Source organism: Hibiscus syriacus, unplaced genomic scaffold, assembly GCF_006381635.1.
Source record: "Hibiscus syriacus cultivar Baekdansim isolate YM2019G1 unplaced genomic scaffold, ASM638163v2 tig00110720_pilon, whole genome shotgun sequence".
NCBI classification, from domain to species: Eukaryota; Viridiplantae; Streptophyta; class Magnoliopsida; order Malvales; family Malvaceae; genus Hibiscus; species Hibiscus syriacus.
This window is the reverse complement of record NW_024062838.1, coordinates 82,983-110,354: the sequence shown is the minus strand read 5'-3', so window position 1 is coordinate 110,354 and position 27,372 is coordinate 82,983. Positions and strand designations below refer to the sequence as shown.

General features: G+C 33.2%; 2 protein-coding genes across 2 annotated transcripts; both read right to left on the bottom strand.

Moving 5' to 3' along the window:
- Positions 1-4,916: 4,916 nt before the first annotated feature.
- Positions 4,917-6,664, bottom strand: LOC120139024 (NEP1-interacting protein 1-like). Its single transcript, XM_039154376.1, has 5 exons — positions 6,259-6,664; positions 5,665-5,843; positions 5,484-5,567; positions 5,240-5,407; positions 4,917-5,136 (listed from the first exon to the last, which is right to left on the bottom strand). Exons 1-5 carry the CDS (start codon positions 6,410-6,412, stop codon positions 5,014-5,016), a joined length of 708 nt encoding a protein of 235 aa, XP_039010307.1. The 5' UTR covers positions 6,413-6,664; the 3' UTR covers positions 4,917-5,013.
- Positions 6,665-20,029: 13,365 nt separating this feature from the next.
- Positions 20,030-25,471, bottom strand: LOC120139034 (ATP-dependent DNA helicase Q-like 3). The gene is made up of 19 exons (XM_039154382.1): positions 25,223-25,471; positions 25,041-25,148; positions 24,890-24,897; positions 24,710-24,793; positions 24,417-24,557; positions 24,258-24,292; positions 23,856-23,939; positions 23,627-23,715; positions 23,293-23,445; positions 23,114-23,210; positions 22,729-22,732; positions 22,447-22,596; positions 22,259-22,351; positions 22,112-22,177; positions 21,858-21,991; positions 21,303-21,397; positions 21,057-21,184; positions 20,764-20,867; positions 20,030-20,662 (listed from the first exon to the last, which is right to left on the bottom strand). Exons 1-19 carry the CDS (start codon positions 25,374-25,376, stop codon positions 20,221-20,223), a joined length of 2,169 nt encoding a protein of 722 aa, XP_039010313.1. The 5' UTR covers positions 25,377-25,471; the 3' UTR covers positions 20,030-20,220.
- Positions 25,472-27,372: the final 1,901 nt, after the last annotated feature.

The window sequence follows — 27,372 nt, the reverse complement described above, 5'->3', positions numbered from 1 at the left end:
TTAAAGATTATGTGTTCGAGTATGTTTAAATTTCCTGGAGATAAAAATACATATCAATAGTTTAGAAAAATGCTTAAAAAATCACCAGGAAAGCATGGGTTATTAATTTAAAACCATATCCTTGTTTCTTAAATAACGTGAAACTTCTATATATATACACTATATTGGAAATGAATCATGTGAAACACCACATGGTTAAAAGGTCAAGTTGAAATTGGAGAAGCATCATCCCCATACTAGATATACAAGAAACAAAGCTGTACTGAAAATTTAATGTTAAGATTCATTTGAATAAACAAAGCATCACATGGTTAATTACCATTAGGTAGACATTTTATCTACCGGATTTTGACCTTTCATTTTTTATTTTATTTTTTTTGGCGATTAAGGTGAAGTAGATGAAAATATCTACCAATATATCTCCTTAGCATCATGTTTCTATTAGTACAGTGTCTGCTGGGATGCCATGGCTCTATTTTATTTTTATTTTTTTTAATAATCTTGGGTATATTACATAGTAGTATATGTTCATAGATAACTTTCACCCTTTTAATATTCGACATCTATAGTGCTCGAACATTGTTCTTCAAAGAATAACAATATTTTTTTACTACAGAGTCCACTTTTAATTTACTCTTTCTTTTATTTCACTCGTTGTACTTTTAAATTTTTCAATTTACTCACTTAATTTTATAATTGTTCATGTTTTAGTTACTCTAAATTATTTTATTATTGTTTTAATATGACATGACAATTTTTATTATTAAAATATATAAATAATTTAAAATAAATTATAAAATAATATTTTATTATTACTAAATTTAAAAACATTTAAAACAATCACCACCCACCGTCGATCACCATTAATCACTGCCATCCTTTGAAATTGACAACCGTTTGATCCCAAATTTTATGGGTCATTGCCCCCACTTTTGAGTCTGAATCTGGTGATTGTTTTACGGAAAACTGCTACAAAACCCATGAATCTCAATTGAAACATTTTGGTTTCCTCATTTTTGATCTCATATTCATGGACTTTGGAGCATATTCCGACCAAATGGAGGTCGGATTCGAACTCAAAAGGTCGAGGCAAAGTCACATGAAACTTGGGACCGAACGACCACCATCTACGGTGGTCGACGACGACCAACCTTTTGGTTTTCTCATTTTTTTATTAGATTCGAAGCATGTTCCAACAAAATAGAGATTGGATTCAAACTCAAGGGTCGAGACGAAGTGGCCGATAAAATCTGGGATGAAATGACCACCATCTACGATTGTCGATGTTGACATCTAACGCCGACGAGTAGTGGATGGCCATATTCTATTTTTATTTTACATTTTAAATTATTTTTATATTAAATAAAAATGCCACATCATATCAAAATAATAATAAAATAATTCAAAATGATCAAAATATAAGCAATTCAAAAGTGTAGTGAGTAAATTGGAAAAAATAAAAATACTATAGTGAAATAAAAGAGAGTATAAATTTCAGTGAAGAATGATATATTTTACCCTTATAAATATATGTATGAGAATGATTCTTTAAACTACGTGAAACTAAGAGAATTTTAATCCTCTTAATTTATAAATCTTGGGTAACTAACTTCCTAAAAATAATCCCTTAATATTTGCATTACTAAGATACATATATTGCCGCTCTATTAGATGATGTACAGGGATGGAGCCCGGATTTTAGTTAATGGGGCAAAGTATAATTAACAATATAAAATAGGGGAAATCAAACTTAATTAAAATTTAAAGGTCTAAATTGATAATTATCCATATTTTTTTAATGGTAAAAAATTTTGTAGGGTAGTGGCCCCGGGGGCCTACGTGGCCCCGGATGGCTCCATCACTAATGATGTAGTTTATTGAAATCGTTAATTTTATCATATATTCTCAAAGTATGATCATCATTTTAAATTAGTCCTTAAACTTTTAGATATTTTAATTTCATCCCTAAACTATAATTATTATTCTAAATTAGTCATCAAACTTTTTAAAAATTCCAATTTCATCCCAAACTATATGTATATACTAATCACGCCCATTGTTAATAAAATCATTAGTCCAAGTTATATTATTATATGTTTGAAAAAACAAAAAATTAGGTTAAAATGCGGTTGAAAAAACTACATGTTTAGATGAATTTGAGGATGAAATTAAAATCTTCAAAAGTTTGGGGACTAATTTAGAAAGAGGTTTATAGTTTATGGGTGAAATTAGAATATTCAAAAAGTTTAAGAACTAATTTAGAATGAGAATCATAGTTTGTAGATGAATTTAAAATATTCAAAAGTTTAATGACCATTTTAAAATAAGGGTTATAATTTGGGGACATATAATAGAATTAACTCTAAATAAAATGATATGTTTAACGACAATGACTCTGCCGATTTGTTTTTAAAATTGACCAAAATATAAACACACTAAAAGTTCAGAAACCAAGATTATAGTTTACCCTATCATTAAATTTCAGTGAAGAATCCAAATGAAAAAAATGACCGCCACGTATTTAGTAACTACAAGTCTATACCGATGCGTTATTAACTGGAACTATGGGTTAGCTGTATTTTGGATGCAATACATTTACTCTCGAACATAACTGCATGCATGTTTTTTACTTTTAATTTTTTGTGCATACTCCTTGCCCTATTTAATCTCATAGAACTGCCTCTATCTGCCCATAATTGAAATTGTTTGAGAAAAGAAAGTGGTTTTATCGCCTGAGTTCGTTTCCATGGGGAAAAAAGAGTGGAGGTACACAGTAAGGATTACGTAGACCCCCCACCATCTCCATTGTTGGACATGGAAGAGCTTAAGAGATGGTCTTTTTACAGAGCTGTCCTTGCCGAGTTTGTTGCTACTCTTTTATTCCTTTACGTATTAGTTGCCACTGTTATTGGTTACAAAAGGCAAACAAGTCCCTCTGACGGAGTCGGTCCCCTTGATATTTCTTGGGCTGTTGGCGGCATGATCTTCGTCCTCGTCTACTGCACCGCCTGCATATCTGGTAACCGGAAAAACGTTAATTCACTCAAACAATTGCATGGTTACGTTAATGGTTATTAGATGTTAAACAAGTGGTCACATTAATCCTGCAGTGACGCTGGGGCTGTTCGCGGCGAGGAAGGTTTTGTTGGTTCGAGCGGTGGCGTACATGGTGGCTCAGTGTTTGGGAGCTATTCTTGGTGTAGGTTTAGCTAAGTCTGTCATGAAGCACCACTACGATGCATTAGGGGATGGTGTAACAAAACACATGTTCACGAATTGTCCGGTTTGGATGAAATTCTAACATCCACGTCAACCCATTAAGGTTAGGTCGGAAAGTGAAAGATATATGTAACAGTCGTAAAACATAAACCTTTTTCTTGTTTGAAAAAAAAACATTACAAACGGTACATTCAGAGATGGATTGAGGACTGATGGATGGTCTATTCTTCTGAAAATCTTAATTTTTCATATAATACAAATATTTTTTTATTTTTATTAATAATTTATTTTAGTCTCATAAAATTTTATAAGTTCTTCCTTAATATAAAATGTCATTTATATCTAAGTACATCAATTTCAACCTAACGTAAAACAATATAATTATGATAAAAAAATTGATGATAGATGGGATGATATGTTTATAATATAACTGAGTCTAAATAAACATCGTTGTAGTTGCAGTAATTTAAAGATTATGTGTTCGAGTATGTTTAAATTTCCTGGAGATAAAAATACTTATCAATAGTTTAGAAAAATGTTTAAAAAATCACCAGGAAAACATGGGTTATTAATTTAAAACCATATCCTTGTTTCTTAAATAACGTGAAACTTCTATATATATACACTATATTGGAAATGAATCATGTGAAACACCACATGGTTAAAGGGTCAAGTTGAAATTGGAGAAGCATCATCCCCATACTAGATATACAAGAAACAAAGCTGTACTGAAAATTTAATGTTAAGATTCATTTGAATAAACAAAGCATCACATGGTTAATTACCATTAGGTGGACATTTTATCTACCGGATTTTGACCTTTCATTTTTTATTTTATTTTTTTGGCGAGTAAGGTGAAGTAGATGAAAATATCTACCAATATATCTCCTTAGCATCATGTTTCTATTAGTACAGTATCTGCTGGGATGGCCATGGCTCTATTTTATTTATTTATTTATTTAATAAAATTGGGTATATTACATGGTAACATATGTTCAAATATAACTTTCAGCCTTTCAACATTGAACGCTCACACCTCTGACAACTATAATGCTCGAACATTGTTCTTCAAAGAATAACAACAATTTTTTACTACGGAGTCCACTTTGGTTCGCCATGGCTCTAATTATAAATGTATATTATATCAACATTTTCAGTGAGGTAGCTGGCTGGCTATCCAGTACCTTCATAACTTGGTTTGTTTATGTGTCTGCAATTTACTCGCAAACACGCGCTCGCATATATATACTTGATTATTTATTATATCCAATCTTAGCCTTCACTTTCAGCTGTTTTATCAATTTTTTAAGATGATTCAAATTGTTCTATGAAGCAATAAAGATCCTACATTTTGATAAATGAGACACAGAAACTAGCTCTCAAAAATAGTTTCAGGGTTCATATATCATCCACCTTTCCATGGTTGATATCTTGATAAAGTTCGGACCTAATGATATCGTCCGTTACACGATCCATTTGCGTCTAATGAAGCTGTAAGAACAATACAACACTTGTTGCTCTGATTCTTTGCTAAGCAGCAATCTGCAGATAATAATGGAATTCTATATCCAGATTTAATACACTTTCCAAAAGGAAATACCTACGCCCAGAACGGAAGGAAACAATATTCAATAAAAAGATGGGCAATTACAAGTTTGAAAAAGGTGTAAATGAAAAGCTAACAAAGGGCTAATCGAGTACGATCTTAGATTGGCAGAACAGGCAAGCATTGATTTGATGAATAAATAAGAACATAAAGAACTCATCTAATCGTATAATTTACAAAAAATGTCGTTACAGATCCCTTCTGCATAAAGGACAAGAAGCATGACTAAGAAGCCACTTATCTATGCAAGGAAGGTGGAACATGTGATGGCACTGCGGCAAGCTCCGAACCGTTTCTCCAAGCTGAAAGTCCTGCATAAAAGATCAAAGAGAAATCAAAACGTAAATTGGATACCGCTTCTAGGTTACTAGTTTTAAAATCGAAAAATTTATATCATATTTGGTTGGACTGGACCTGAAGGCAAACTGTGCAGGAAACTTTCTCCCCAGAAGCATCGACTATGTTATTTTTGGTGATTATGATCTTTGGGATTTTTTCCACCAAATCTCCGGCCAAACCTTTAACACCACCAGTGTCGAAGATGTTCTGTACTTCCTCGAAAGATGTTTCAGCAGCTCCCATCTGATAACAGAAACTTAATATCATTAGCAAACTGCCTCACTCTGTGGCAAACAAACCACTATCCTTTGCGTATTACCTGACTTTGGACCGCACTCAGCATTGCCGGACCGATTCGTTCCCGGACAAGTCTCCCGGTTAGAAGGCTTGCAATGACATCAATCTGTACAAGATGCAATGACATCAATTCGTTTCATTGACGTAGAAACTAGCAACCAAATCAAAACAGAAAAATCATGATACCAAACAAAACTGCTCACCAAATAAAGCAAACATCTGATCCCGGATTCATCGGATTGCCAGAGAACAAGAGATGATTCGAAAACTTCGATAGAAAAAACTGCTCCAGAAATAGCCCCAACAGCAGCACCTCGAACGAATCCACTCTCGGTCTCTTGTCCTATCAAAGCACCAGTCATGGCCCCTAAGAGGGTGCCCACTGCACACAAAATGTCGATCTCTTCACCAATATTTGAGTACATAAAGATTAATCTGAGCCTCAAGCATTAATTATAAGAAACCAAACAACATTGTCATTAATTCTAGGATTTTTTAGGAAATAAATGTAAGGACAAATCAATCCAAAAACTGCTTTGTCTGCAAGCAAAACACTTCATAGTATTGCAAGCCAAGAAAATTAGAACAACAACGTAATTAGAACAGCAAAGCAGAAGTATGAGAAAATACAATGAGAGTAAAAAGGAGGTGGAATTTAACTTATTGTAAAACCAACATCAAGGGACATGAATAGATGAAGAATCAAATGGCTTTGATGGAAAATAAAATCATAAAAACTAGATCTACAATAAAAAAAAGCTTTGATTGAATTAATGGACAATAAAAGAGAAACTGACCTAATGCAAAGAAGAAGGTTAAGATCGCAGAGAAAATGTTGCCAATAATGGCAGAAAGGGTGAAACTGCAAAAATCTTTAATCTTTTCAATGAAATCTCCAAACAAAGAAGGTGAAGACCAAGATAAACGTGATGGGTATTCATGAAATTCCATTCCTTCTTCACTTTCTTTCAATGAAATCTACAGATGCAGGTATTAGAGAACAAAGAAGACTATATAGAAGAGCACAGGGTTATGGATGCTTAGTGGTTAAGAGAAGAAAAGAGAGAGCACATCAACCAACTCGCATTTAAAGCTTGATTTTCTTTGTTGGAGCCCTCTCTCTTTCTCTCCCAGTTTTCTTTGCAAGCATGAAATTTTCGGGCTTCGATGAAAGAGAACGAAAATGTGCCCCCTCCTTTCTCTCTATTTGTGTTTCCGTTTAGTACACCAAAAGGCAATTTTATATTAAAAATCTTAAATAAATAATTATTTAAATAAATAAGGTCCTCTAGAAATTATTTAGAAGAATAACCTCCAAATCATCCACGTCGAACGATCTCGTGGTCTGTAAACAACGTATTAAATTCTCGTACCCTCTAACATAAAAGATACATTTGACGTGGGTGCACTTTCTAAGTAAGTCAATAAAAAAATTAGATAAAATAGTCTCGTGCATTACGAAGCGTGAGGTAACATTTATGATCCAAAATATTGCGAAATTTATGGGAGACCTCATAGCCTGCAAAACACGAGGACAATAGATTTCATACCCTTCCTTTAGTGTCCATAACCTTGTTCGGATACTATTTCCGGGTGGGAAACTGATTTTTTTATTTTTTTTAATTATAAACGCGTAGTGTTGCAATTTATCTTTAAGGTGACAATAATATCATCATATATAAGACATTTTAAGCGGGGTAAAAATGTAGTTGAAAATGTTTAAAACCATGGTTTTGTGATGGATGAAGAAAAAAAATAATCTGATAGACATATTAAAGTGTTATTTCTGGCTTGTAAATATGAGTGATTTCAGAATTTATATGCTTAGAGGTATAGTATTGCAACTTATATTTATGTTAAGTCTAATTTGGCCACATACGAGATATTTTAATAGGGGTAAAAATTGTGTTGGAAAAGGTTGGAATGCATGAAGAAATAAAAAAATTGAAACTAAGTAATATGTGTTGTTAATTAAAAAAGAAATAATACAAAAGCCCATTTAATTAATACGTGGGCATAAGCGATTGGGACATTAGCTCTTCGTGTGTCACGGATTCCTACATATATAGTATAATTTCGATTGGCCGATTCTTTCTTGATGTTCGACTAAATCCTCGCTACAAAAATATGGGTTGACTATGGACGACCAATTGTTTTCGTCGTAGTGCATAATCTGGCCGTATTGTAGGTTCATTATCAGCTTCATTTGGATCTCATTCATTTCCAATATGAGGGAACTCGTATTCATAAACCTTGAATATAGTTTCAAGTAAGTAAACTTGATGAACGAATCTCATGTAGGGTATTCGAACAGAAGAAGTAGCAATAATGATGTGCGCACACGGGTTGAAAGTTTGGAAGAATTTTCACTCGCATGGTTTTTCTCGTAAATTAACCATGTATGTGTTGTGTTGTATGCCTTCCAATGGTCTCGTAAATTATGATACACGGAATAATGACATTTCGCGAGAGAAGCATATGACACTTATAGTGTTGGAATGCTGCTGTAATGTTTATAATTTTCTAAGGAGATCTGGGTGGATTTGGTGGCCACCTGCCATCCAGTCAGTTGCTTGCATTCCCAAGGTTTCAAAAGGGTTACCAATCGATAATATATCGCTTTGACAATGGACGTGATAGGCAAATAACGCACTCCCTTTAATGATGAATTTATTGTCTCAGCCAAGTTTGTTCTCATATGACCATACTGTCTGCCCCCATCAAATGATCGAAGTCATTTCTCCTTCGGGATTCTAGCAAGGTAGTTGAAGCCCTCAGAATTCATGTGCCTCAGTTCCTGCATCACATCCTCAAACTCACATACGGACTATGTGTAACCCATCAATAAAAAGTGGAACAATTAATTTGAAATAATTTTTGTAAAGATATGGTAAACCGAAAAGAGTGAAAGACGTACCCATTTGAAGCACCATTAGACGCTCATATTGACTCTTGAACTTCTGTAAATAGTTTGCGGAAATATGTCGTAAATAGTACCGGTGATAAATATTAGGGTGTTGGCAAGACGGGCCCATACGCTGGAGTGTGTATTTGATATCAATGTCACTATCAGAAATAAGACAAATCTCATCTCACTATCAGAAATAAGACAAATCTCATCATCTATATCTTGCATCACATATGATAGAACATATGTTTGTAAGTTCGTAAGGAAGGATTTCCAAGAGTAGATATCTTCTTTTTTGACAATTCCAAAGGTGATGATAATAGTTTTTCTGTTGTCGTCTTGTGCAACCATCAATAAAATTATTTGAGTGTATCGACCATATAACCAAGTGTCGTCGAATTGAACAATCGGCTTCCAATATCGAAATACATTAATGCATTGTGGAAAAGTCCAAAAAACCGGTAGAATTCGCAGACACCTTGTACAACACGATCACTTTTGTACGTCGGGACTGTTTATAATTTCATAACTGTTCTTGGAATGTGTTTCTGCATCAGTTTAAGTCATGGTCGCAATTCATTGTATGATTCCTCCTATTAGTTGAATAATTTTTGTTGGGCCCGATACCTTGTATACCATGCTTTATGGTAGTCAACTTTGTACCCGTATAACGATGTAACTGAAGCAATATAGGTCGCAACTGTAACACGTGGATTTGATTTGAGCAACGAAATGAAGGCTTCAGAAAGAACGTGCACATCCAAGTTACGATGATCTTGTTTAGGATGTTGGTGGTGCATGTATGTGGTTGGACGTATTTTGTGAGTTTTCAAAGGTTGTTCATCGTCTTAAACCGTGATACACGAACCCTTCAATTACATCCCTACTTTTTGTGGAGACATTCAGTGATGTACTTATTCGCATCAGTTTTTTTCACAATTGACGTGATAGAACGACGTATGTTATAGTTCTTGATTGCAACCACAACTTGTTCTTTTGTCCTAAAACTCATTCGTAAAAAAGTAAATAAAATTGTCAACTTACCAATAAACAAATAAAAATAAATAATGAAAATTACAAAATTATATTAACCTGAAAATCATTCCAACATAGAGATCACCATCACTACGTTAATTGTATTGCTCAATGTGTGGGAATTGAGAAAATTCTGGAGCGTTAAATGTTTTTATATCAATTGTTGTAAAGTGTGATGTTGGCTGATAATAAGAAATAGGCATTGCAGCATGTGGAACTATTGTAGTCGCGTCGTATTCTTCGTTGTCTTCTGCTTCTAATGGCATGTCAAGGTCTTCTGGCTCTTTATAGAATGGGCCTAACTCATCACCATCGGGGTCGGACTCCCTTATTGATTATTTGTCAGAATGATTCCCCTTAAAATGGAATAGTTCAACCTTGTTTAAATCAAAGTTAACTGTTGCTACAGGTATTCATCGATCATGATATCACTCATAAACCGGTTCCTTAAGATCAACGTCACACACATCAGTAAAAGAATGTCTCCCATATGTGTTGAGACGTTATTCGCAGAAGGGATCTACGTTGAATATCTTCCATATGAGAAATCATAGAACGGGTTAAACATGGATTGTTGCATTGATGGCATGTTCAAGTCAAACTCGAATCTAGCAACGCAAGAATAACTTTGCATCGAAGACGATGATGCACCCAATTCATTCTGTGTACCGTGTGTGCTTAATAAAATGAAGTTGTTTCTCAAATTTACCATCGGACTACCAACAGTTGGATCAAATTTGAACTTTGCTCGTCTCCAACTTGACACATTAGTACCATCGTCGGCAATAGAAAACAACGCATACAACTCCCTCGGCCCTCCAAATGAATATTGCAAGTGAGCGTCGAGCATCATATGCACATCATCATTGTCTTTAACGGTGTATATCGTGTACGTTAATGGTTCTAACGACGTCGGTAGTCGATACTTCAAGGGTAACAATCTTGTATCGTGAGCATGTGAGACATTTTTCTTCACTTCCTTCATCAACTTGTTATACATTAACTTCGTTGGTAGCGTTATTGTCGAAGTGTATGCGGACTAAAACACGACACCGAGAGATGCATCACCAATCATTTCACCATCGTAATATACCAAAGCAGTAAAGCTTTATCTCCTCGACATTTTAGCTGAGTTGTTACCTGATAATACTGAATTGCGGTTGTTTTATTGTCAAGAACCTCGTAGGTTACAAGACACGATTTCCAAATAACGCGAGTTACAGGGTGTGAGATCCCGATATCTCGTGTTTTGCAAGATGTGTGGTTCTGCTAACGTACTATAGATATCGCGGGATGCAGGGTGCGATTCTCACTGAAAATATTTTGATTAACTCAAAATAAAATAGTTTAGTACAAATATTTCAGTTTTGAAGAACGAAATAAATAACTGCTAATAATGCCTATGTCCACCAGTTTCGCACCGTGGTAGACGATGAGTCCGACGTAGACGTAATTGCGGTTCATATCCCTATGAAATATAAATATTAAAAATTTATTTAAATACCAAAACAAATAAACTAAATAAATAAATAAATAGTAAAAATACAAAATAACATTAATTAATTTACCTCATCATTTTGCCTCCAATAATCAAATACGTAACTTCGATCATGTCTAATAGACTAGCCGTCATGATATGAAATCTTTGAATCTTTGAATATATGAAAGGGATGGGTGTGGTGATGAATAAGAGTGGAGGTCCCTATTTATAACACTTCTCACACTCGGGGAAGCACAGTCTTAAATGCAACTCGCATCTTGCAAGATGCGAGTTACGTTGAAAACACGCAGAATTTATTCCGTTCACAGTACCTCACGATTTGCAAGATGCGAGATTACTACCAGCTTTTATCTTTTAAATTTCAAAATATATTATAATTATAAAATTATTAATTATTAATTATATTTAATATTTTACACGTATAATTTTTCATTATTTCAAAATTTACAAAATATATTATAATTATTTTTTATAAAATATCTATTTTAATTACTATATTTATATATTATTATATTTTAATTATTTATTATATTTAATATTTAATATTATTAATTAATATTATTATATTTAATTATTATATTCATTTAATTTCTACATTTCAAATTAGGTTGTTATACAGAATTCGAAAGAACCTCGAGCTTTGCAGGCACCGATGTTCCCCATAAATCTCACGATATTTTGGATCATAAAGGCTACCTCGTGCTTCGCAATGCAAGATGTCATTTTATCCAATTGTTTTATTGGCTTACCTGGAAAATGCACCCACGTTGGTTGTATCTCGCATGTCGAAGGGTGTGAGGATTTAACACGCGGTTTGTAGGCCACGAGATTGTTTGATGTGGATGATTTGGGGTTATTCTTCTAAATAATTTCTAGATGGCCCTATTTATTTAAATAATTATTTATGTGAGGTTTTTAATATAAAATTGTCACACAAAAAGAGTTTTAAATAAGCTTAATATAAAAATAAGTGACTAAACTATACTCAAAATTAAATTTTTGGTGCCTAAGATATCGACCATTACAATTTAAAAAATTAAGAATATGATCCATGTATTTTTCGATTTAAGAATTTCAATTTAATCATTGACGCTATTAATACTTCCATCAAAGTTTGTCAATCGGACATGTTTTTTGATATACATATTATTAGGCTCAATGATTAAATTAAGATTTTTAGATTGAAAATATGAAAAATTAAGGATCCGTTTCGTTCTAGAAAATATTTTCTATATTTATTTTTTTGTTTTTAATTCCAGAAAATAATTATCATTTTCAATTTTTTGAAAATTAGAAAACATGTTTGGTTAGTATAATGAAAACTTGAATTCAAAAATAAAAAACAGTAAAAATATATGTTGAACCATGTTTTATAAGATTTTGATATAACAAATTAAAGGCAAAATGTTTTTGGACTTGATTAAATTTATTCAAAGTTTTTCAAAAATAATTCAAAGTCCATAAAACTAGAATTTGAGGAAAATAGTTTTTCATGTACGTAATATCGATACTATATGAATAGTATCGATATTGTTCATGTGGTATTGATACCAAAGGTAAGAGAAGTATCGATACTACCAGTTAGCTCAAATTCTAGAATGCAAAATAGGTATCGATACCCAAAGAGGTACCGATACTACTTTACATATTAGTATCGATACCATGATCATAGTATCGATACCGTCAAGCCCAACTGTCTTTAACGGTTAGTTTTATTTAAATATAACAAAAGAAGTATCGATACTCATTAAAGGAGTACAATACTTTATGTCCTGGGTAGTTTTATTTTGCAGAGAAAACATCCACAACAACTCCAAATCAACCCCAACAGCTAGAAACAGACAAAAACACATTCTAACCTATAAAACAAGTTCAAGACACTTGAAGAAGGTTGGAACACCCATACAAGCAATTGAGATCAAGAGAAAAGCTTTTTCACTCTTATTTTTCTTTTTTCTCTTGTAAATATGTGTTTGAGATCATTTCAAATCTTTTAATTATTTTTCTTGTGAGCTTAATCTTGGTAAAGCCTTTCTTTTGAGAGGTTTTTCTTGTTTACATTTTATTCCTTGTGTAAAGGGGATTGGTTCTAGCTTAGCCTTTGAAAAGCTAGAGAGTTGTAAAGGTTATCTCTTGATCCTTGAAAAAGAAAGAACAAATTAGTGAATTTATTGGAAAATCCTAAGTGAGGAACTTAGGTAGTGGATGTAGACTTCATTTAGGAAGTTGAACCACTATAAATCCTTATGCATCAATTTTCTATCTCTTAAATCTCCTTACTCCCTAAAATTTCTTAAATTGTCAATTCACCCCCTCTTGGCACATTTTCGATTGTTCAATTAAGCTTCTTCAATCCTAACAATTGGTATCATAGCTTGACTCATTAAAAGGTTTAACAACTTTGAGACGATTCTTGAAGAAGCTCTACCGATTCCAGACGCAACCGAGAAGATGACTTCGACCTCCGGCTCTTACTACATTGAAGACTCTCAACTGGTCAACAAGCCACCTTATTTCAATGGAGCAAATTATGCCTATTGAAAGAATATGATGATTTCTTCATTAAAGTCAATGATCTAGGAGCTTGGAACTATATCATTAAATGGTACTATATTCCTACTGATGAAATGGATGATTGGAGTGATGGAGAGAAGAAGGAGTTCCAACTCAATGCAAAGGCTATGCACATTCTATTTTGTGCATTAGGCCCGATGAATATGGAAGAGTATCTTCTTGTTCTAATACCAAGGAGATTTGGAACAAGCTCCAAGTCACTCATGAAGGAACCAATGAAGTGAGGGAAACCAAAATCATTTTTCTTAACCATAGCTATGAGAATTTCAAGATGAAAACGGATGAAGACATCAAAGCTATGACGGAAATATTTTTCGTGATTGTCAACGGTCTCAAGGGATTTGGAGAAGTTGTCCCTAATGAGAAGCTTGTGAGGAAGATGATTTATTCTCTTCCAAAGTCTTGGCAATCGAAGAAGACGGTGTTCATAGAAGCTAAGAACCTAAAGACTCTCACTCTTGATGAGCTTAATGGTTCTCTTCTCACTCATGAGTTGATGGTAAAGGAAGAAGAAAAAGATGAAGAACAAGAAGAATGAGGTATGCATTGTCTTCAAATCCACTAATGAGAGTAATCAAGACTAAAGTGAAAAGGTGGATGAAGGTGATGATGAAGAAGAAGAGATGGCCAAGCTCTGCAAAATATTCAAGAGATTCATGACTTCTAAGGAACTGAAGCATGAATCAAGAAAAAAGAAGAGTCCCCTGGTGTGCTTCGAATGTCAAAGAACGATGCATGTCAAGTATGATTGCCCCTCCTAAAGAAGAAGGGATCAAGTAAGAAGAAGACATTTGTGGTGGCTTGGAGTGATGAAGATGACTCCAATGATGAAGATGAAGTAGCCAATCCATGCTTCATGGCTATCGAAAAAGATTCAATGGTAACTTCTAGCTCTAGTTAATCAAATTCCTATTCTTTTAATAAGCTACAAGTTGCCTATGATGAATTGTATTTGGATTTTGAGACCATGAATTCCAAATATAAAAAAATTATTTCAAAATTCAAAATGAAAATGGCTTTTTTTTGAAAGCAAAATTGGATTTTGAAAAGAAAAATGAAATTTTGAAAAATGATTTTGAGATTTCAAAAACCAAAATTGAAGGTTTGGAAAAAGAAAATCTTGAATTGAAAGTTAAGCTTGAATGCTTAACAAAAGAAAAAGAAATCATTTCTAAAATCAATTCATCTAGGTTAAAAATGACAAAATGCTCACATTGCCTTTTCATGGTCATTTGGAACATACTTGTCCTTTAAAGAAAGGAAAACGTTTTAAAATTAAACAAGTAAGAGTTCCAAAAGGAACAAGAGGCATTGAAACTAATGTTCAAGGATCCAAAGCAATTTGGATACCAAAATCCAAATAAATGTCTCTTGTAGGTGTGTGGGAGCAATGGTGACAAAGTGAAGAAATTGAGATGCTCTAGCCACACTTGAAAAAGAATGTGTAACCTCTAACCTTAAAGCCTTTTTGATTTTGTTAATTGGTTGCTCATTTAGTTTTATACATGCGTGAGTTTTTATTTTAAATAATTTTATGTTTTCCATCTCATGTATGTTAAAAAGTGTTATGATGAACATTTTCTAAAAGTTTTAATGATTTTTCATAAATGATTGTTCATCATAATGAGTTTTGGTCAAAATTGGTTTTAATGCTTTATTTTTACAATTTTTTTATTTTTTAACCTTAATTTAAATGTTTATATATGTAATTTATTGTAAACAATCTCTCTAACAATTGATATCAATTTTTCAAATGCATAATATTTTTGGATAACTTTATGCATATGCACTTGAATACAATATTTGGTTTTGCATAAAGTATTTTAGATGTGTATCTTCGTTGAAATTCAATTTTTTTAAGTGTCAAGCTTTTAAAGTCAATTTTTTTTTGTTTGGAATGCACTTTTGAGGGGGAGTTTTGTTTTTGTTTTCCAAATGATTTTATGCTAAAATTTACCACTTACTCTCCATTGTTATTTTTGAACTTTAAAGTTGAATTATTTTTTATATGACAAAAAGGGGGAGAAGTATAGGTTTGAACAATTCAATTTCTCAATGAAAAAGGGGAAGCTTTAATATTTTCTAAAATATGTTTCTTTTTCATTAAATGTTTTATTAAATGGGAGTTTTGCCAAAACAATTTTTTCAAATGTTTTTGTTATATCAAAAAGGGGGAGATTGTTGAACCATGTTTTATAAGATTTTGATATAACAAATTAAATGCAAAATGTTTTTGGACTTGATTAAATTTGTTCAAAGTTTTTTAAAAATAATTCAAAGTCCATGAAACTAAAATTTGAGCAAAAACAGTTTTTCACGTACGTGCTACTGATATTGTTCTTAATATAGTATCGACACTGCTCTTGTGGTACCGATACCAAAGGTAAGAGAAGTATCGATACTCTCTAGGTAGTATTGATACTACCAGTTAGCTCAAATTCCAGAATGCAAAATAGGTACTGATACCCAAAGGGGTATCAATACTACTTTACATAATAGTATTGATACCATGATCATAGTATCGATATCGTCAAGCCCAATGTTCTTTAACGGCTAGTTTATTTAAATATAACAAAGGAAGTACTGATACTCATTAAATGAGTATCGATACTCCCTGTTCTGTGCAGTTTTATTTTGCATAGAAAACATCCCCAACGGCTAGATACGATCAAAAAACACATTACAACCTATAAAAATAAGTTCAAGACACTCGAAGAAGGTTGGAACACCCATCCAAGCAGCTGAGATTAAGAGAAGCTTTCTGACTCTTATTTTTCTTTTTTCTCTTGTAAATATGTGTTTGAGCTCATTGTAAATCTTTTAACTGTTTTCCTTGTGAGCTTAATCTTTGGAATCACCTTCCTTTTAAGAGGTTTTTATTGTTTACATTTTATTCCTTGTGTAAAGGGGATTGGTTCTAGCTTAGCCTCTAAAAGATAGGGAGTTGTAAAGGTTATCTCTTGATCCTTGAAAAATAAAGAACAAATTAGTGAATTTGTTGAAAAATCCTAAGTGATGAGCTTAGGTAGTGGATGTAGACTTCATTGAGAAATTGAACTACAATAAATCCTCGTGCATCAATTTTCTATCTCTTAAATCTCCTTACTCCCTAAAATTTCTTAAATTGCCAATTCACCCCCTCTTGGCACATTTTTTGTTGCTCAATTAAGCTTCTTCAATCCTAACAATATATTTGATATCTAATTGGTTAAAATAAATATGAATAAATAGTTATTAATTAAATTAAAATATAATTATCAAAAAATTATTACATAAAGTTAACATGTGAATTATGCAAATAAAAAAATAAAGTTGATAAAAAATTTCATAAAAAAAATTATTTTAGTTTATAATAATAATATAATGTCAATACATATCGGACATCAATTGAATTAACAAAATAAACAAAAAATATTGTTGTAAGTAAGAGCACACAAAGGTGTCTTTAAAATAAATATATATTTAGTCCTCATATTAAAAAAATGTTATCCCTTGAATTTTTTTTACACTCAATGTGACCTTTAAACTGAGAAAAAACTATTTAATCTTTTGATCAACATAATCAAATTGTCACGACGCTTACATGACAATTTAAATCTTACATGAAAATCTACAAAATTAATGTGGCAATTCAAGATATTGTTTTAGCAGTACACGATGAATAATGATATGATAAATGTATTTAATTTATTTTTTTTACTAAGTCTGAGGGCCTAATTGATTTTTTATAAAGTTTTATGACTTATTTAGTTTAAAAAAAATAAGGTATTGTTAAAATTAAAATATAAATAAATATTAAGATATTCAATACACTAAATATAAAAGTACTATAAAATTAAATTATTAAAAAATTGGTTTAAGAATCAGTATAGAAAAGGTTCAGGGATTATACTGTTTTCTTACAAACGTTTTGGTGGTTTTAGATACTATTAAATCAAAAAACAATTATTGTTAAAATGATTTGAATTGTGTAAGTTAAGTTAAAAATCTAGATAAATATTTTTCTATTTTTAAATTTTAAAATAATTTTAATAAAAATACTGAAAAAATATCTTTTTTATGTTTTTATTTTTTTTATTTTATAGTAATCATTTTGTAATTTTACAACCACGTTTTCTTCAATATTTTCTACTTTTTAAGAAAATGAAAATAGTTTATATTTTCTAGAACCAAAAAGACGTTTTTATGTTTTAAGATATAGAGAGTAAATCCCAAAGTTTGTTTAAGTTCGAGGACTGACGACAGATTTTAGCCTAAATTAAAAAACAGCCCACCACAAGCAATGTGAAGCATAGCTAAATACAGGTCATAACTGAATATGTTTTGAACTGCAAAAGGTCAATCAGTAATTATATAATTCACGTTTGATTTTTTATATTATATTAATAGTGGATAAGTAGTGCTAAAACAACCACCACCACAACAACAACAATAATAATAATAATAATAATAATAATATTGCATTTGTTTTGGTCAGATTCTTACTAAAAATATTAAGAAAAATTTATTAATAAATGATATAACGTGACTGAGTAGTAAAATAGTATTATTTATTAAATACAGATCATAGGGATAGGAATTGATTTTTTTTAACAAAGCCAATTGGTTTTTCGTTTCCTGGTATTGTGTTTTTTTAAGTATATAATGATATTTTTTTAAAAGAATTCATATTAAATATAAACAACACTTTAATATTAATATTATTCAAAAAATGATATCAATATTAATATATCTTTTAATAAAAAATTGTTGCTGGGAACTGGAAAAAGATGGAGTTACTGGGCCATTAGTTTTCATGGAAAGCTTTTTGTGAACCAAGCCAATAAAATGGAGCTATTGAAATGGACAATTAATGTTTTGAGAATTTTCTCCAGTCCCGAGTTTATCAATTGTGTGAGCCAGGCAAACATATTAACATTTTGAGGGTAATTGTCGAATATAACTAATGGCCCAATTGTAGTTGTAGGCTAAGAACTGGGAAAGCATGGAGTTACTGGGCCTAGGGTTATAAAGGCCCATTTTTCGGATAATCCGAAACTGAGATTTTTCTGATTCGTATCCGATCCGATTAGCTAAAAAGTTTTACCGGATATCCGATCCAAATTATCCAAAAAGAAACTTGGATCGGATCATCGGATAAACGGATCGATCAGATATTTTTACACACACCTAATTATAAGATAGTATATGTTTAAAAATTTTGAAATTAATTAATAAGTAATTCACCTTTCAAATACCGTTATTTGAATGTGAAACATTTAGGGAGAACAATATTCCCATTCCATACAACCAAACCATAATTGCATTTTCTATAAAGAAAGTATAAATTGCTAATTTCGTACTGGTACTTTATATAATATTTAAACCATCGACAAACCATCCCGGAGGACGTTGCCTGCTTAAGAAAACAAATAAAACAAAGGGTAAATTACAAGTTTAGTATATCAACTATTACTTTCGTTCCATTTTTGTACCTAAGCTTGAATGTCCTTTAAAACCATACCTAACGTTTAGTTTAAGTTTCAATTTGATACTCCACTGTTAAAAAATTAATAGAATTGCTAATGTGAGATTGCTTTTATTTTTGGTTTAATACCAAAATAAGTGCCTAAGCTATACTATTTTCCCAAATAAGTGCCTAAACTAATTTTTGTCTCCAGGTGCCTAACGTTACAAACTTTATCCATTTAGGTGTATGTGCTGGTAACGGTGTTAATTTTCCCGTTAAATGACACGTGTTACATCTTGATAATTTTAAATTTTTTATTTAAAAATAAAAAAAATAATATATTTTTTTAAAAATCATAAAACACAAATTTTGAAAGAAACTTAAAACTTTGAAAACCTTCATTTCAACCCCTAAACCCATGTCGGCCACCGCCTTTTATCGTTGACGAAACTCCACCCGACCTCCCTTCCCCCAGCGACCAAAACCCCCATGAAACATGATTGATCGACGACAAATCAACATTTTAAACCACTTGAACCCTAGGATTAAAATCGCGATTCCACGCGATTTCGACGACCAATCGTCGAAAAATACGACGGTGTATGAGTAGGAGGATGGCAGGGGCTACATCGGTGGCAATGGCCGTGACCGAAAAAAGCGACGACGACGAATTAAGGTTAAGATTTGGTATTTTGGGTTATTTTATAATATAAGAAAAGTTCGTGATTTTTTTTTATAAATATCATAATATTTTTAATATTTTATTTTAAAAAATAAATTTCAAAATACCAGATTATAACAATTTTCATTTAACGGCAAAAATTAACGTCGTTTACAGCCTGGGCACTAAACGAGTGACAACTGTAACTTAGGCACCAGGATGAGATGAAAATTAGTTTATGCACCTATTTAGGAAAAACGGTATATTTTGGGCACTTATTTTGATATTAAGCCTTTATTTTTTCAACAATGATATGACATTATCTTACAGTGACATGTCAACAACACCGTTAAATTTTTAAAAGTGGATACCAAAATGAAACTTAAACTAAACGTTAAACATAATTTTGGGGAGAAAAATATAAAGTTCAAGTACCAAAATGAAACAAAAGTAATAGTTTATATACTAAATGTGTAGTTTACCCCAAAACAAAAGATACATTCGGAGACACCACACGAATGGAGAAAGTTGGCAAAAGCACGTCATAAGCAAACTGAAACTATCAGAGTTGCAAAAGAAATATATACAGTGAACAAAATGAAATGAAAATAACAGAAGTCTTGGTACAAACCTACTGCAACCTCATTCTCTTCTTTTCCTCTAATGCATTTGATGGTTGTGTCTCTTTCGACTTTCTGCTGTTCACAAACTGTGAGAAAGACGGAATAGGGGGCCGCTTTGTATGCATTTGCAGGGGCAAAGGCTCAATTGAAGCCTCTGACTCGATGTTCCCACGACATTGTTCCCCAGTAACTTCTTTTTCTTCTTGTCTTCTCTTATCATGTAGCGGAGTTGACACCGTTATAGGAGAAGGTTCTTCCTTGTGAGTAATGATCACCGAAGGAGATGTGATGCTGGTACCGATTTGATTTGCTATATCTGCAGCAGAGCTTGTTGTAGATAGCCACCTTATCTTACTAGCTACTTGCGAATAATAAAACGATTTCCCGCTCTTCCCGTATTTCTTAAAGCACTCATTTTCAAGGATGGTAGATGACGCTTCAAAATCAACCCTACATAGCAAGTACAAGGACGATGCATCATTTTCCACGTTTGATTTCCTTTTAATAAAACTAAGATAAAGGACGAATGCACTTGAAAAATGTACACATACTTCAAGTCGCCAAGCCGCTGATGAGCCTGCTTCAGGGCATCTAATAATCTTTGCTTGCTTGATTCTCTCAGCATTGCGGATATGGCATTGTCAGGTTTGTTAACCTATTCAGTACAGATACGATGTCAAGCATCTTTAAGGATGAAATTACTAACTGATCGTAAGTGATTCAGTCTCAAATTTTGATTTGCATTGGCAACCCTCTGTTGAAGTCGAATGAAAGCGGCATTCAAGTTTCTACCCAAAACCAACCATTATGGTCCGTATGACCAAAGAATACAGGTAGAACAAACCTGTTTATCACGAGATTTGTTCTGATAATAGTTTTCTTCTGCACGCTGCAACAATTCGATCTTCTCGTTTATCTCTGATTTTTTTGAAAATTTGGATATGGATATGCTTTTCGCAACCTCAAATCCATCTAGAAATTAAAAGATGAAACAAGTAAATTAATCAAAAAGTTTTTCTTTCCTTATCGATTTGCAGGAGGAAACCTAAGCCCCTAAATCAATGCTGATATTTATTACAAATTCACTTACCATCGGAATCAGATATATCTTCCTCGGAGCCACTGGCCTCATCATCATGATTCCAGAATTCCGAGAACTGTTCATTTTCAATGGCATCTGCGGAGCTGAATTGTAAACACATGTATGAATAAACTCACAAGCACAATACTATTGACAGTTTGCACATGTACCTGGAAGCTAGGTCAACGAAAAAGCCTTGATTCCTCTACATTTCCAATTTCAATCACCAAGACTAATAACATTTGCTCTTTTCACAAGAATTAGAAATTAGTTATTTTAAAAAACACTGTTGCACTACACTCGCTTAACTACAAAGAACAAATTAGGGTATGGTTGTCTAAATATGCTTTAGGAAAGAAAAATCACAAGTAATTTAGTCTACTTAAGAGGAGAAACATCAATCTCATTCATGTACAAGATAGAGCAAAATTGCCAACAGATTGCACAGAGAGCCTTGTGTGGTCATGTTTAAAGATTCAGTAACAAACCGATTTAGGCGAATGTCGTAAAGCTTCTCAATAATTGAATGCATGGCATTTTAATACAATAAGGGAGGAAACCTACCTGCTCATCAAGACTTTTGAGAAGCCATTTCTCTGGTGAACAGAGATAGCAGTTGTTAGCTCTTCCAGATACTTGGTGACGAGGTGTGGATTTTTGCAGGCATCACATGATTTTTTACAGAGTGATGCAGATACCTTTTTAGCCAATGATACATAAGTAGTTTTGCATCAGCGTCAACGATGATGGGGAAAACGATGGGGAAAAGCAGCCAACTATTGCATACACAGAACATGTTTCACCACAAATTCTATTACCTGTTCTCCAAAGCTCTCAAGAATCTTTTTCCTACGGCATCCAGAACCCTCACAATATTCAACCATCTGCATGTGTTATGCACTTCAATTTCATGAAAAAAGAGTAGCAAGGAGAGTTCACATTGTACAAGCAAGACTTCTACTGACCAGATTAAAATCAGACATTGACTTCTTTGATGGTCCCTGTTGTGAATTTGATGATTGCAATTTCTTGCTCTCTGCAATGCTAAGAATAAATTCCTGCCAAGTCATCCAATAAGCAGATAGATTCAAGTTACAAGAAAGCAAATCGAGAGCAATCAAAATGACATGGTTTTGAACTGGTGACCACCAACCATCCTTTTTCGATCATCCACTCCATAGTACAACAAGCTTCTAGAAGGCAACTGGTCACGACCAGCTCTACCCGACTCTTGATATAAAGCTTCCATTGATTTTGGGATATTGAAGTGGCAAACTATTCTAACATCCTTTCTGTCTATGCCCTAGAAATATTGACCCCAAGATATTAGAGGTAAATGGTATTCATCAATTCCAACAACAGTCCAGCAGTCAAACAATTGTAAGGAAAAATATCTTCATTGTTCAATGGGACAATTTGTAATATATTAGCTTACCATTCTGAAAAAATACCATCATATGGATAGCCATGTGCATACCAGATCAGCTCCGAGTATAAAACAAAAAAAGAAGGAATTCATCACAATCTAATGTAAGTTGCAGTGCAGGTAATTAGAAGTAAAATAGAAAGACACACTAACTTTAAGAATGCCTTCCTCTGAATATCTATTGCCAGTTTCTTGGCAGGAGGCTCCAATTTACAACCTAATTTTGCTATTATTGTTTGAACTGTACTATACACTGTTTCAAAGATGAAACAGACAAGTACATGAAAGACAAAAATGTGGCCACTTTTACTATATATCCAGAAGGAGAAGATCAGAGAAAGTTCAATATCAAGTAACTTTTTTGGTTTTTTTAAGTAAATTTTTTTAACTATACCCAAAAGCTACTGTGGCCACAACAACTTGTATCTTGGAACAAATCCAATCATCTAAGACAGAGCTCCGCAATTTATTATTTAACCCTGCATGATAGGCTGAAAAGGAAAGGTAAAATTAAAACATACCATGTGATAAAGGCCAATGATTAAGGTTGAGGAAAAAAGAAGTATCAGTTACCGGCGCAGGAAATTCCATTTTTGTAAAGATGAGTGGACAAGTCATCACAAGTTGTCCGTTCAAGGCAGTAAACAATTGCACAAGCATCTCCAGCGGATTTGAGAACATCACACAAGTCAGCATAAGTATCATCCAAAAGATCTTTATATCTAACTGCATTTTTGAGAAATCATCTTAGATGACAAGAACTGCATATAGTTCTCTGAGGAGCAATTGTGAGAAAACTAAAACCAAATTATTATACAACAACAAACTTTTGCAAACAAAAAAGTAAACTTAATGCCTATTGCTTATCACTTGTCAATAGCATCATCAGCACAAGCTTAGTAATTACCTTCATAGTATATATTTGGACGGTTGAAAGATGATCTAAGGACTAAAGGATTCTGCAAATTTAAGGAATCTATGACATCCTTCTGTACTCTGCAAAACGGGGAGAAAAAAATACCAATTTATTTCGTAAATTGGTTCTGACAATGTACCTCATGAGAAAAATCTACTAGCCTATTGGATCATGATGTTCTCCTCCCTTACAAAAGCAAAAAGTATATTAACAAACTCACTTAGGAACAGCAGTGGCAGTCAAAGCCAATATAGGTACATCTTGTATTTGGTTCCTCAAAGATGAAAGCTTACGATAGCTAGGCCTATAATAATACGTAAGGAAAAATAAGGATTGGAAACCTTCATGTAAGAGTTTACCGATAAAATAAACCTGATACGGGGATGCATATGCAGAAAACAATATTCGCATAGATTATAGCTTATGAAAAGTAAAAGATTTAAATACGCCTCAGCAAATAAAAATAGATTCAAATATGAGCATGTCACACACAGGCTATATATGAATAATGAAAGCATAAATTCAGGCTGAAGATTAATTGTTGTCTTTTGCAGTAATTTGCCATAGATCACTAAAATAAAATACTCAAATTTCTTTCCTTTTGATAGGAGCGATCACAAACCTGAAATCATGACCCCATGAAGAGATGCAATGTGCCTGGAGTTTTTCACAAAAGATGTAAAATTTTAGACGGAGACTTAAAGTCTTAAACATCTTGTCAAAAAAGCAGCAAATTCCAGACCAAAGTCATATGGTCAATACAAGTTCATACAAATCACACCTCATCCACAGCAATGAGATTCAACAATCCTCTACCATGAATCCTTTTAAGCTTTGACATAAACCCTGAAGTGGCAATAAGCTCTGGTGTCACATAAAGCAAGCGTATGGAAGGTTGTCCACTATCAAGATCTTCATGAATCTGATAATCAAAACAGGAACAAAAAAACAACAACATAGTAATATGTTCATTTCAACTAATCTCATCCACCACAAAGAATAAAACCAGTCTTTGTCATTGCGGCATAACATAACACGCTCAAGCTTAACAATCAGTGCCATAACTTAGATTACCTTATTCTTCAGCTGAGACGTTTGAGTTGAAGAGAGAAACTCAGCAGCAATTCCTTTCTCCTTCAATGCCGTTACTTGGTTTTCCTGATTAGCAAATTAAATTCAAAAAATTGAAAAGGCTTAGTTGCTGGAAAGAAAAAAATATTATACCAGAAGGAAGCTGTCATGCCATATACTTACCATCAAGGCTGCGGGTTAAATTGGAGAAACAAACGGGGAGAGTAAGTGCAATGTCCTTCCGATTTAAAACCACCCGATAATTATAGGGGGGGAAAAGAAGTTAAAAAACTTTCAATAAGCAAAAGAGAAAAATAAAATAAAATACATCAACCTATTAATGGAGAAATGACGAGCACAATTCCCTTTTTAGCCAAAGCAGGGATTTGATAACACATTGATTTTCCTCCCCCGGTCGGCATTAGGCAGAAACAATCTCTTCCTGAATAAAAAAGAAATGAGAAAAAATTCAAAAAAAAAAGACGATTTTGATGAAAAATTGACGATCAGAAGTACCTAATAAAACGGTTTCAATGGCTTCCAACTGGTTCCCTCTGAAGTCAGGATGACCGAAATTCCATCTCAAGAGCTTTACCAGAGCTTCTTTTCCACAGTTACGTTGCTTCTCTCTGCAGGTAAGGTTTTGCACCGGCAACGGCGATTTCTTCATTTTTCCAAATGTTCTTCGGAATTCAAGCTTTTGTTAAGATAGGTAATCAACGATGACTACTGTTATTGAAGAAGAATAAAAATTGAAGGGAGAAAATATTACCGAGTAGTTCTTCACCTGGTGTCGAAATTGGAGGCCGCCTTGCCTGCCCTCATTTTCTTTCAAATAATATGTAAAAAGAATTTGAGCTTTGTAACCCAAAAAATAATAATTTTAATATTTAGAGAACTGGTTTTTTTGCCCCAATAGGCTAAACCAAGAATTCATTTGGCCCAATAGGACACACCTATTTTTATTTTGGAAAATACGAGAAATGCTACGGTACAGGTGACCATTTTAATTTATTTGATAGGACTCGTCACCTCGACTGAAATTATTTAAAAAAAAATTTGTAAAATTATTAAAAAAAGAGTCCATTGAGAAATTATTTTTAAAAAAAATAGTTTGTAAAATTCTTTAAAAAACTAAATTAAAAAAACAATGGAACTCGTCACCTCGACTGAATTAACGAAAAACTAATCGTTTATAGTCGTTGTACAACAGGAGGATTTTTACTATCCATTATTACGAAAAAATTTAAGAAAAAAACGTAGTTTCTGAAGAATTCTCAAACATATCTTCCTGACAAGAAATGTTACGCCTTGATTATGTTCATATTTCGTCGTTCGAACTCCATCCGAAAGAAGAACGTGACATTCATCAATGCGAAATGACATCGAGAGATCCACAGAGGATAATTATATCTTCAGTAATCCGATCTGTATATAGCCACATTTCTGTGTGGTTTTAAGGTGAACCCGATGTTGATTTCGGCTCTTATTGAACATTAGAGGCGCGAATACTTTCCATTTTCCGAGTGGTGAAACGACGAATACTTTGGAAGATGTTGTAATACCCCGAATCCTGGGTCAGTAGTTTGGGTCAACCCGAGAACCATGAGTCGAGCCTATTAGATCTTCTAGACCAGTTTTTGAGAGTATTGGGCTTAAGTTCGCCCAGGAGTTAAAGGTTTGTGGTGGTTTTAAGTCGGGTTAAAAAGGAGAGGGACCAAATTAACAATTTACCCGTAGCTTGTTTTAAAGGATAAAAACCCCTTATAATAGGTTTTTTTCACGTGAACCAAAACCTTCATCCATTCCTCTTCTTTTCTCTCTTATTTTCCTCCACAATAGCAAGTTGAAAGGTGAAAGCTTTAAGATTCTCAAGCCTAGTTTGAAGCAACCAAGGTAAGAATCAAAATCCTCACCCTCCAAGCTTTCATTTAAGCCCTTAATCTTTAGTTTTGTGTGTGGATTTCAAAAATGGGTTTTTAGGGAAGTTAAGGAATTCAAAGGATTCAAGTTTATTCTAGTAAATTTGAGTTATTTGGAGTATCCTCAATACAATGACGACGAAGAAAGATCGAGATCTAAACAAAGATACAAGGAGACAAAGCGGGAAGCCAAGAAAACGATGGCTAAAGTAAAGGATAAGGCATACGAAGAAATGTACAAGAGATTAGACACTAAGCAATGACAAAACGACATCTTCAGGCTTGCAAAATCCAGGGAGAATAGGAAAAAGGATCTAGGTAGCATTAGGTTTATTAAGGACAACAATAGTGTTCTTTTAGTGAAAGATCATGATATTAAGAGGGTTTGGGGTAGTTACTTCTTCGGTTTATTTAATAACGGTGCCTTTCTCTGTAGAGATAGTACCGTTGATGGGTCAGTCGACCATCATACTACGGCCAATTACTGCCCTACAAGTAGGATTGGGTTTGAGGAAGTCAAAATGGCTCTCAGAAAGATGGGGAGGGACAAAGCTGTCGGTCCAGATCAAATTCCTATCACTGTATGGTTGGCCCTAGGAGAAGAGGGAGTTAAGTGGTTGACCAACATCTTTAATATTATTTTAGAGACTGCCAAGATGCTTGAGGAGTGAAGCAAGTCTACGGTGATACCAATCTATAAGAATAAAGGAGATCCCCAACGTTGTGGCAACTACAGAGGTATTA